The 13034-nt window shown below is 40.3% G+C and overlaps 2 protein-coding genes across 2 annotated transcripts; one reads left to right on the top strand and one right to left on the bottom strand.

Moving 5' to 3' along the window:
* Positions 1 to 2917: 2917 nt before the first annotated feature.
* LOC306832905 (olfactory receptor 5G9-like) lies at positions 2918 to 4122 on the top strand (the record flags this gene model as incomplete). Its single annotated transcript, XM_079357925.1, has 1 exon — positions 2918 to 4122. The coding sequence occupies exon 1, from the start codon at positions 3196 to 3198 to the stop codon at positions 4120 to 4122; it is 927 nt and encodes a 308-aa protein (XP_079214051.1). The 5' UTR covers positions 2918 to 3195.
* A 3142-nt stretch (positions 4123 to 7264) lies between these two features.
* LOC306833105 (frizzled-7-like) lies at positions 7265 to 11868 on the bottom strand. Its single transcript, XM_079358186.1, has one exon. It carries the CDS (start codon positions 11284 to 11286, stop codon positions 9580 to 9582), a length of 1707 nt encoding a protein of 568 aa, XP_079214312.1. The 5' UTR covers positions 11287 to 11868; the 3' UTR covers positions 7265 to 9579.
* Positions 11869 to 13034: the final 1166 nt, after the last annotated feature.

The following is a 13034-nucleotide window of genomic DNA, read 5'->3' as shown; positions in this document are numbered from 1 at the left end:
TGCCAGTCCAGAGGCACTGTCCCCGACCTCCACGCGATGTTACAGAGACGTGTCAACCATGACAGCCCCTGCACATCCAGAGACTTAAGATACTCAGGGCAAATCTCATCCACCCCCGGAACCTTGCCACCAAGGAGTTTGCCAACTACCTCGGTGACTTCGGCTTGGGTGATGGACAAGGCTACCTCTGAGAACTCAGCCTCTGCTTCCTCAGTGGAAGACGTGAATGTAGGATTGAGGAGATCCTCGAAGTATTCCTTCCACTGTCCGACTACATCCCCAGTTGAGGTCAGCAGCTCCCCACCTCCACTGTAAACAGTGTTGGTGAAGCACTGCTTCCCCCTCCTGAGGCGACGGACAGTTTGCCAGAATTTCCTTGAGGCCATCCGAAAGTCCTCCTCCGTGGCCTCCCCAAACTCCTCCTAGGCCCGAGTTTTTGCCTCCTCGACCGCCCGGGCTGCCGAATGCCTGGCCTGCCGGTAGCCATCAGCTGCCTCAGGAGTCCTATGCGCTAGCAACGCCCGATAGGACTCCTTCTTCAGCTTGACGGCCTCCCTTACTTCCGGTGTCCACCACCGGGTTCGGGGATTGCCGCCATGACAGGCACCAGAGACCCTGCGACCACAGCTCAGAGCAGTTGCTTTGACAATGGAGGTGGAGAACATGGTCCACTCGGACTCAATGTCCCCAGCCTCCCCGGGATCTGTAAAAAGCTTGTCCGGAGGTGGGAGTTGAAGACCTCACTAACAGAGGGTTCAGCCAGACGTTCCCAGCAGACCCTCACTTCACATTTGGGCCTGCTGAGTCTGACCGGCTTCCTCCCCTGCCAGCGCATCCAACTCACCACCAGGTGGTGATCAGTTGACAGCTCAGCTCCTCTCTTCACCCGAGTGTCCGAGACACACGGCCGGAGGTCAGATGACCACAAAGTCTATCATCGACCTCCGGCCTAGGGAGTCCTGGTGCCACATGCACTTATGGACATCCCTGTGCTTATTGACAAACTGTGACTAGCACAGAAGTCCAATAACGGAACACTACTCTGGTTCAGATCAGGGAGGCCGTTCATCCCAATCACCCCACTCCAGATCTCACTGTCGTTTCCCACTTGAGCATTGAAGTCCGCCAGTAGAACAATGGAGTCCCCAGTCGGAGCACTGTCCAGCACCCCTCCCGGGGACTCCAAGAAGGCTGAGTACTCCGCACTGACGTTCGTGCCATAGGCCGAGACGACCGTGAGAGACCTGTCGCCTACCCGAAGGCGTAGGGACGCAAACCTCTCATTCACTGGGGTGAACTCCAACACCTGGCGGCTGAGCTGTGGGGCTATGAGCAAGCCCACACCAGCCCGCCGCCTCTCACCGTTGGCAACTCCAGAGAAGTAGAGAGTCCAGCCCCTCTCGAGGAGCTGGGTTCCAGAGCCCAAGCAGTGCGTGGACGTGAGCCTGACTATATCTAGCCGGTACCTCTCAACCTCCTGCACAAGCTCAGGCTCCTTCCCCCCTTGTGAGGTGACATTCCACGTCTGAAACGCCAGAAGCTGCGTCTGGGGATCGGGTCGCCGAGGCCCCCGCCGTCGACTGCCGCTCAAACTTACGTAAATTAAATTCGCCAATAATTCATAGGCAATCAAAGTTCAAGAAGTCTGTGAAGTCTTAAATCTTAAAATCTCCTCAGGTAGTTACAAAGTCAAGGGCCCTGATTGCAAAGGCTCAGTCTCCTTTAGATTTGAGTTTTAACTTTGGAGTGACCAGAAGGGAGCTACCTGAGGATCCAAGGTCACGGGATGGTTGGTAGCTAGCTGCTGCATTCTGGACCAGTTGGAGTCGGGAAAGTGATCTGTTCATTCATCAGTTTCTCGCGGCCTACCGGCTAAAGGCTGACGTTCATTTATAAATCTTGCTTCATTAATGCTATTGCTTTTACCCTTTTAATCTATCCCCTCTTATATGTTTAAGCCTTTTAATTTATCCCTATATATATATATATATATATATATATATATATATATATATATAAAGGAGTAGATTTATTCTGATATCAGCAAGAGTTTCTTTGACTTTTTATATATATTATAAAATGTTCTCATGGTCACAGTTTGATTGGAAAAGGTTTGTGAAACATCATTCTGGAACATGTAAGCTTTTAATTAGTCACAGAAATTATAGCACCCTAGTCACAAAAGTGCAGGGCTTTGTCATTATTTAAAGAACATCTCACAATCGCTCAAATGAATTGTCATTTTATTGGATTAAAAATGTTGCATTTAAGTACCAGTGTTAAAAGTCTAAATAAATGTAAGATTATGTAAAACGTGTTTCTTTCTTGTACATACTTTTGATACTAAAGTGCACAAAATATCAGATATTTTTAGTATCGGGCTGGAACAATTGTGGAAAAGTTATACAGTATAATGTAGAAAAGATGGTCTCTTAACTTGAAAGAAAATAATGACAATGAGTGATAATGCTTGTTGTAATCCATATACCACAGTCTGATGCTGACAGTTGGAATCCCAATTCTCCTTTTCTATTCCATTTGGTACACTCAAGTTCAATCATACTCAAACTTTAAATGCATAATGTCAAATCCAGAAGGGTTTAGCCATTAGCCTTCAGGGATTGGAGATGGGGCTATAAAATTCAGGGAAGCCATGGCATTAGTGCGTCAGTTGGTATGAACAGCCACCTTTTTTCTTATAGGTGTGACACCAGTGTTTTTGGATCATATGATTTAATTGTAAATAATAATCTGTGTGCCTTGTATGATTAATGTCTAATAACCAATATCCACAACTTGGCATTTTCTCACTAACCATTGTGCTTCTTTTTTTCTTACCAAAAAGCACACTTGTTAACCTGTTGTTACACACTGGTTTGCACTGATCTAATCTTTAAGATTGGGAAAAAACGTTCAACTTCTTAAACCGCGTGAAACTGAAATTACAATCTTGGGTTTCTTTGTTGTTCTTTGTTTTTGTATTGCTGATTTTTTTTTTTTTTATTAGTAGCCGAGAAACAACATCTTCATTTGTGTACCAGTTGACCATCAAGATTTAAAAAGAACTTAAATGCAGTTAAAAAAAACACAACAACAGTAGATAGATCCAGAATAATAATTAATCCTTTTACTGAATTGGTTTTGTTACTAACTTCTTTGTTTCGTCTTTGAGCAGTTGTATCAAACCAGAAAGAGATGGAGAACTCCACTGAGATTCGGTCTTTTGTGCTCACTGCCTATGGTAACATTGGAGAGTTAAAATACCTGTATTTCAGCATCATGCTGTTGTGGTACATCTCCATATGTGCAGCTAACACAGTTCTTATTGTTGTTATATATGTAGACCGAAAATTGCATGAGCCGATGTATATATTTCTATGTAATTTATTTGCGAATGAAATAGCTGGCAGTACATCATTGTACCCTCTCATGCTCTCACAGATGTTATCAGATACACATGAAGTAACCCTGCCGTGGTGTTTTCTGCAAATGTCTTACATTTACATATGTGCAGCTGTTGAGTTTTGCAATTTGGCAGCCATGGCCTATGATAGATATGTTGCTATCTGCTTTCCTCTACGTTACAATGTGATTATGAACACTGACAGAGTGTTTTTGATCATTCTTGTTATATGGATGTATTGCTTTTTTAATTTGATTTTCACATTTTCATTCACCTTCCGTTTGAAATTTTGTGGGAATGACATTAACAAAGTGTTTTGTGACTACCACTTAATAATTAAGCAGGCATGCTCTGTTTCAGTATTTAACAGCATATCTGACCTGTTTTTTGCCTTTCTAACTGTTGTCATCCCATTTAGTCTGATTTCAGTTTCCTATATGAAGATTTTAGTTGTGTGTCTGCATACCTCTAAAGAAAACAAGCAAAAAGCTCTAAATACCTGCACACCTCAGATAATCTCACTGTCAAACATGTTTCTTGGCACACTTTTTCACTTTGTTGAATCTCGGTTTATTGCGATAGATTTCCCAAATAATGTACGCGTTGTGTTATCTGTGTATCTCCTCCTCTGTCAACCAATTGTCACACCATTTATGTATGGTTTCAAGCTACCGAAGATTAAAGAATCTTGCAAAGGATTTTTGTTTAATAGATATTGAAAATGTATGAAGAAATACATTGTTTTTGATAATATTGTTTTTAAATAGTTCATTATTATAATTTAAATAAAGTTGGTATACAGTTCTTTTATGTTTATGTATGTTTTATGTTGAACAGATTGTAAGGGGCTCTTTGGGCTAAAATGAATCAAAGATTGCAATGATTCTTACAAAACTTTATAGCTACAGTACAAGATGTTGACTCATATTTAGAGTAGAGAAGATTCATTTTGATATGTGAGCACATTGTGACAGACGCAGCTGCTAAAATGGTAAAGTAGCCTATTTAAAAAGAGAGTTAGTAACAGTAAAAGGCAGGAACAGAACACATACGTTTTTCTAAAGATGGCGACAGAAGCAACTGCTAACATTATTGTGTTTTAAAAACAGAAGTATCTTGTGTAATTTTTACATTTTTTCATATTTTTTTGTGACGAAAAGTTAACGGTCTTAAAAACTGAACTTTAAATACAAATAAAAGTCAATATCTTAATATAGCGTATGGTCAGTATTTGGTATTACACAAACTGAACAATCACCTAAAGTTGATCAGAAGCAGTGATTTACTTTAACTTTTAAAAAAGATTTTAAACATTATTGACATTGACAAAGAAACTATGAAACTTTTTAAACAACTTATTTTCTGTTGTCTCCGAATTTATTTTGGTTGAAAGGTGAATTGGTTTTTGTTCAAATTAATTAATTTTCATATTGGATCTATCACTTGGCAATCTGCAGCAGCTTTTTATGTGTTATGGAGATGATGATGCTGATGATGATGATGTTTACTTTTGATAATGCACATAAACAAACAAAACTTTTTTTGAAATTTATTTAGGTCAATTGAACACTTATATTCAAAATTATCCATATTCCGAGACAAAAAAAACACAAATAAAGATCATAAATGAAGAATTAATCTATTAATCCATTTATGTTGAAGAAGAACACCAGCTGATTAACTCCCTCTTCCAAAGAAAGGCCACAAGATGGTGCTGTTAATCTGAGATTTGCGCTCACCCTCCACATAATGTTTATACTTCAAGACAAACCAAACCACAGGTTTTTGTAATCACTTGTACTTGCTATCATTGTCTGGTAGGCTTTTTGAACATTTTTTGCTTTGATGAAGATCTAAACAGTTAAATCATAGTCTTTTGTTTGGTTAACTCGGCCGACATTACAATATAGGCCTATTACAAATGTAAATGGTCTGGACTATCATGGCACTTTTATAGTTTTCAAAAAAAGCATTAGCATGTTGCATTCCTCCATTCACACATTGGTGGTCGAGGAAGCAATGTTGAGTGCCCATCATTATTAACTAATTTCATTCATGTAGGTTACATTCACATGCATCTGGTTATGCAATTTGGGGCGATTTCTTGCCAACAGATACATCTACATTTGGACAAAGAAGACTGGATGAATCCACCAACATTTCAAGTCTACCACCAAGCCCTAAAATATTTTGTATTTTACATCATAGTAAACATAAATAGCACTAAAGAGATTTTGACTAGAGCTTACTGACATGTTACAATACTTTTATGCTTTTACTTTTAGAATAAAGAATTGAATAACTGAAAGACTGTTTGGGGATTGTATCTTTTTCTTTTAGGATCTAAAACTGTACTTAGAGTTTGCTTTTAGCTATATAAAACACTGCTGTGGGGCTCAATGTAAAAGTACAAAAATCAAGTGACAACCAAGGTTTTTAAGGCACTAAATCTAAAAAAAATAAATAAACCGACCAAATTCTGATGTTTTTACATCAGAATTTGGTCGGTTTAAATTTTATTTTTTTTTTGCATGTAATGTAAAAATCTAGGATGTCAGAAATAATAATAAGTAAAGCTGCTTTTCCTATCCCAAAGATGGGAAACACTTAATCCTAGTTAAAGTGAATACTGCTTACTGGGTTAATTTATAAAACACTCAATTAAAAGTCGCCACACGGTCTACATTTATTATAGCATGTGATGCTGCATACATAACTTCTATGGTTCATTCGTGAAAGCTACGTATTCAAAAGTGATCTGAGGTCAACCAGAGTACTATTTTGTTTGTATATTATACAAGCATTTGCCATGCTTGTATAATATAGTGAATGTCATATCAATAGTCTCAAAGACACAAGACTTATTTATTAAAAAAAAAACCCTCTTGAACCTCTTTTAACGCTGTGTTTTTACTTCATTAGATAAACTAGGAAAAGATGACATCATCCTTCCTGTTCTCAGTCTTTTCCTTTCTTAGTATTTAAGTGTACAATTGTACAATGTGTGTACTATACCTGCAGAGGGCAGTGCAGTATAAAAAATGAATTCACAACATTCATCTACAGTGGGATTTCAACAGACATGTTTGTGGACTAAAAATACAGTATAGCAAATACTTTTAAATTATGGTATGTATTTTTTCTTTGTAAACATGTGAATATGTGCAACCTTTATCAGGTTTAAGCTTTAATAGTAAATGAAGAGCATGACCTTAAACTATTCTAATAAGTAACGGTTTTCTATTTAGAGCTAAAATGTTTTAGGTGATTAACTTTCAAAAAATACAGGACAGACCAAAATCAAAGTGAAGTACAAGCCAATTTTATCATTACAAAAATGGCTTGTTCTTTAATGATGAAAGAAGCAAACCTGTGGACAATTTTCCACATATATTTAGATCCAGAATAGTGAAGCCAATAGAGGGTCTGACGTTATTATCAGTCACATTAAATGGTTTTTCGTACTTCTGTTGTTTACTTGTTGGTCAAGCGCCCTGCTGACCAGCATCACAATGACGTCTGTGTGCTCTGGGTCTTTAGTCATGTGTCAAGTATTTTCACCGTCATTCCAATCAGTGTTAGGTGGTAATTGAAAGCATTGAGGGACAAATTTGTGCAAGTGTCCATCAAAAAAAAAACTCTTTGCAATGTCTAATGTGTAGGGGAGCCCTGCTATTAGCTTTACTGATATTATTTCACAACAGCTTATATTTTGACAAAACAGTCTCACCCTACAAGAATAACTACTTGTTTTGAATGTGTACTGATAGGTCTTGTTTTGTCAACTACTGGTTCTGGAAAATGTACTATCAAACTCAATATACACTAGGGGTTGTAAACACAAATCACAGAACCAAACACTACAAACCGCATTGCTTTTATTAAAACTGTACACATACAACAGGTTTATCTCATAAAAAAGGGTTAAAAGGAGACAAAAATGAGAATACCCATAAATACAAAATGTCTTAAAAACAGATTGTGTTTACTTGGTGGGTTGCATAAGTTCCAATAACACACACACATATTCCTTCTGAAACCAATTTACAAGTCAAACAAATCAGTCTGGTAGTGTAGTTTTGTCGTCCTCTGCTCCTGGAAGATGATTTCACCATGGTGTTAGGAATAAACAAAATGAATGACAGATGAATCATTGGATAATGAAGTATTCCCCTGTACCCAGACACAATCCTACATACTAGTTATAACCAGGGCTTGAGCTACATAGTACGATTGCATGGAAAATGTAACATTCCTTAAACAGAAATTGTGCTGACAGTTTCCTATAAAGGTTGGAGCATAGTGTGCTTTTTACAATATAAGTATGTTGACCACTTTAAAACCAGGTTTAAAAGGTCATCATGTTACGAGTTTTCCATTGTTACAGTCTGTTTCCATTTGTCCTTATGGTGTTGGTAAAGAAAATAGTTTATGAAAAGGCTCAAGCCAATCAGATGCTGTCTTCAACTTTAAAACATTAACTGCTAAGTTTTCCCCTATAAAATCAGCATAGAGAAATGAAAATGTCAAACGCATTTAAAATACCAGCACATCAAAAAAAATAACACTGGATTAAAAATGGAAAATAAACCACATATTTTAAATGTAGTGTTTTCTCAATTAAATGGCCGTATACTTTAGAGTTACTGTATACATCAAAACTACTCAAATTTCTGTTCATTCAGAACAAGCCGGCGGACATTTACCCTTGGAGCTATGCTGTAATAGGATTATGGTAAAACCTGTTTTTATTGAGAAATAAGTTTAAGTTTTCTAATTATTTTAAACAATAATACTCCTTGACAACTCAAGACAATATCCTAATAGGGATGTTCAATTGTACCTACACACATGATAAATGTTTTGTTGTAATGTTCTGTTTTCAATTTAAAGCTACAGTCCTAGAATAAGCACTCCACCTCTGATTTACACTGCATAGCGTTTCTCCACTACTTTCTAAGTGAAAGAATAGCACCGCTCAGTTTTGACCTTTATACTCCTTCCTGATGTTTTACTTTTAAGGACCAAAAACATAAATCCTGTTTACAGAAACAGAAAAATTACACTTTAAATGTCAAGTCTGCTTAAAGTGAAATTGAAGGGTAGAATACAGGCTTGAACATGTACAGTCATCTCTTTAAAGGATAGGATAGAATAACATCTGAAGTCCTGTGTAACCACTTCCATCCCATATGGATTTATTCAGGATCCTTGAAACAGTGCAGTGGATGTCTTAAAAGCTTCAAAGTCTTTTTGATAAGGGATCCAACATTTTGGAGACCACACACAGAGACAAACAATGAGCTGTTGTTCTTCAATGCAGATAGGTCCGTGTGTGAGTGAGAGAGAGTGTGTGGTCTCACTATTTAAAACAGGTCACTAAGTGGTGAATCAAACAATCACATGTATAACCTTAAGGATGGCTGTGCAAACCAAAACATAACTTCATCAACCTTTGGAGAGATCATTTTATACAGGAGCGACTACTCAACAGTCTGCAAACTTCTGAAACCCTTTAAAAACAGTAAGATCATTTTTGGGGCATCAACTTGGCACAACAGCTGCACTGCGATGCATTAGTCCCTATTAGAAGAGCCACGATTGTTTACTGCAATTGGGACAGTTATTGACGAATGAGTATTTAGCAAAAAAAAAGAAAAAGGAACGAATAGTAACTTAAAGTTCAATGAATATTCTAGGCATCCCTTATAAATCAAGAGTCAAATGGGCTCGTTTCGAAAACAAGCCTCTTCTTTTCTTCAGCTGTGATATCTGTACTGCTCATCCCCCCCAATCCACAAATGTCCTTACAAGAAGTAGAATAAAGTACATTCAAATTGTAATATTGAAGTTTATGTGTAGGCAGTTTCATATCAAAAGTAACAAATCAACATTAAAAGCCCGGCTTTGGGTTACAGTCCAGAGACCAGTATGGCCATTCAGACCAGTTCATAACCCAAATGAAAAAGCCAGGAGTGCAGCCAGTCCAAGACGAACAAAAAAAGGACAACTGTAGTTGTTAGTCCAAAGCTAGAATTGTTGTCACAACAGGAAAACATAAAAATCCAACTGGAAAAAGTGTCCAAAATAATATTAAAAATGAAAGCTATAGACCTCATTTACAAGGTTGTTTTATCCAAACTCCGTTGCTCAGTAACTTTTTCATCAATTCAACGTTAGACGGTTGTCTCTCCATGGTTACCGTTGCTAAGGCGCTTGTAGAACCTCCGCCATGATTGAAGAGTTTTCCCGGACCAGACCCAAAAGCCCGACGTGATGCCGACTATCATCGTCATAAGGTATTTGATCATGAAAACGGTGAAGTCCGGGGTCATGGGGGCGAAGTTGTGAACCGGACAGGGAACTGCAAACCGCTTACATGTTTGCATGTGCCAGGTCCGCTCCCAGTGCTCCCTGAAGGCCTGCTCGTAGAAGTAACACGCGATAACTATGGTGGCCGGTACCGTGTAGAGCACACTGAACACGCCTATGCGCACCATCAACTTCTCCAGCTTCTCCGTCTTTGTGCCGTCGTGCTTCATGATGGTGCGGATGCGAAAGAGGGACACAAAGCCAGCGAGCAGGAAGGAAGTACCGATAAACAGGTAGACAAAAAGCGGAGCCAGTACGAAGCCCCGGAGAGAGTCTACGTTGAAAATTCCAACAAAACAAACCCCGGTAAGCACGTCGCCGTCCACTTGGCCCATTGCGAGGATGGTGATGGTTTTAATAGCTGGGACGGCCCATGCTGCCAGGTGAAAGTACTGGGAGTTTGCTTCTATTGCCTCATGGCCCCATTTCATCCCGGCAGAGAGGAACCAAGTCAGGGACAAAATGACCCACCAGATGGAGCTGGCCATACCAAAAAAGTACAACACCATGAAGAGGATGGTGCAGCCCTCCTTTTTAGTACCCTGAGCAACAGTCCTGTATCCGTCATCCTTGAATTTATCCACGCAAACAACTTTATCCTCCAGGAAAAACCCTGCAGCGTAGGCTACGGCAACCATGAAGTAACACCCGGACAAGAAGATGATCGGCCTCTCGGGGTATCTGAACCGCCTCATGTCCACCAAATAGGTCAGAACCGTGAATAGTGTGCTCACACAGCACAAGATAGACCAAATGCCAACCCACAATCGGCCAAATTTGACTTCATCCTCTCTAAAATACATGATCCCGGTGGGTTTAGTGGGCTCACATGGGGCCCCGCAGTCTTTCACACCCATGAAACGGTAGCCCAGGTAGGAAGGCACCTCCAGCTGCAGAGGACAGGAAAACTGGTGGTACTGGTTGTGCTGAGGCGGGCGCTGGTTGGGTCGGCCGATGTTTGGGGGGAGGGTCACGGGGTCGGGCGCGTAAGGGGAAGACGATGAGACCGGGCCGCTGGGTTCGGATGTGTTCTGACCCACGCAGATCTCACCGGCTCCGTGGACAGGAAAAGCCTCACAGCGAAGCCGCTCCGGCCACTGGAAGCCAAATTTATTCATCAGGGCTTCACATCCCTGTCGTGCACGCTCACACAGCGACCGACAAGGGGGTATGGCCTGCTCCAGCACCGTGCAGACCGGAGCATACATGGAGCACAAGAAGAACTTCAGGTCGGCAGAGCACTGGACCTTTACCAGGGGGTAAAACTGGTGTACCTCTAGTCCGGCGTCCTCCTGGTTCGTGTGGCCCAGTAGGTTCGGCATGATGGTCTGGTTGTAAGCGATGTCGGTACAAAGCGGAATGGAAATGGGTTGGCAAAACCCGTGTTCAGGGACAGATATTCCACTCTCGCTGTTGTAATGCTGAGCAGAAGTGGTTGAGGGCAAGAGCCCGCACAGCAGCCACATGATCCGCAGGAACACAGAGCCAGCGGTGGACCTGGCCGACGCCATAGTTGAGGAGGAGGAGGGGGGAGGGAAAGAAAAACTTTGATCCAAGTAGGGCGAGTTGAAAACGACCGAAAAACGCACACAAAAAACTACACGAACTGTCTCAACTTTGGTTTTTAGTCCCAGTTCATCAAGTTGGAGTTACCTTAATCGTCTTTTGTCTTTTTTTCACGAAAATAACTTCAAGTTAAACGTTCGCTGTGTCATGACTTCTTCATGGTCTTTGTAAGTGACTCCAAGCAGTCCGCTCTCACGTCCAATCCGTTTGGGGGAAAAAACTTAAAATCCCATCTGCGCGAATGAATTCAAACTCCGAATGTTCCGTGCGACTAAGATTTAAGCGTTGTTTCTTCTGAGCCAAACAAGAAACATCGTGAGCTCAAAGAAATTATATATTTCCATCGATTTCGACTTGACTTTACATAGAGCGTCGATTCACATGCTGAGCGGCTGCAGGACCAGAGGCTCGCTCTCCTTACTCAGCGCAGATTCCACCGGTTTCCAGGCACCCCCTCCATTCACAAGACCCTTCGACAGCACGCAGGGCGCCTTGAAACCGAGCCACGTCTCAGCCTATCCCAGCGTTTGTTTTCCTACAGGAATCGTTCTTGATTGGTCTTTACTTCATATAGCCTTAAAGAATGCTGTATTACACTTATTACTTACGGAACAATATACTACTTTTTTCTTTTTATTTGCCCTGTATAACACAACGAACAAAAAAACACAGCAGCTGTGAGGTTGAGCTCTCTCCCTTACCACACCGAATCTCTAAACGCAGTCACTCAGTGGGCAGAACATGTTAACACTGAGTAATCACGAAATATAAAAAGCAAAAATTTAATTTTCTTAACCATTCGACCGCAGAAAGTAGCTGTTTTTCTTTGTTGTTGTTTTAAATGCAATTTTAAGAGTTTTATGGCAAAGAATCAGATGCAACCACTGGTGATCATGGAGAGAATAAAAGCATCAACAACTAAAGCCACAGTAATCTGGATTGACAGCATGATCGATCTAACCATAGACAACCTTGTGTGAGGTTGTAGGAGGTTCCTTTGGTGGCCCTGCAGCATTTGGCTTGTTTCCACCCAGTTTGGATAAAAGGGGGGTGGGGGAAGGGACAGGAAGAACAGAGAAGTTGAAAAGGGCAGGGGGGAACAGAGGAGTAGAGAGAGCTGTAAGGAGAATCGAACTAAAGGGAAAAGTCAGAAAAGTTCCCAAATGGCCTCTCAAAAAAAGGACACGTTTGATCAAAATTAACCAGTGGATTAATCAGAAGTTTTTAAGCATAAATAAAACGTTTAATTTCCCAAATCCTTATGTTCTATGGTAGGCCTGCGCTGTCATATAGAAATTGGTTCATATTCTGCAAAATAAAATCACACCCGGATGGTGCAAGCCCAGGTTAAGACTAACGGCTATGGTATACTCATCAAATATGTTCTACATTAAATCCGACTTGTTATTAGATTTCAATTCTAATTTAAAGTCAATTTAAAAAGTAATGAATTGTGATACTACAAGCACAGCAACAAATTACAATAAATATTCTTGTTGTTCATTATGTTTAGGTATTTTAGAGCAAAACTGTCTTTTATTCGGGAAGTATATATATTCACATTTTTGTATCGGGATATAGGCAGTGGGAGCTTCACGTTTAAAGAGCTTTGAACAAAAGAATAGCTGCTAACAGTGATTACATTCAATATGAGTGCAGTGAAACTGATCAAAACATTTTTTTGCAGACAGGA

The sequence above is a fragment of the Symphodus melops genome (genome assembly GCF_947650265.1).
Source record: "Symphodus melops genome assembly, chromosome: 12".
Taxonomy (NCBI): Eukaryota; Metazoa; Chordata; class Actinopteri; order Labriformes; family Labridae; genus Symphodus; species Symphodus melops.
This window is presented reverse-complemented; position numbering and strand designations above follow the sequence as displayed.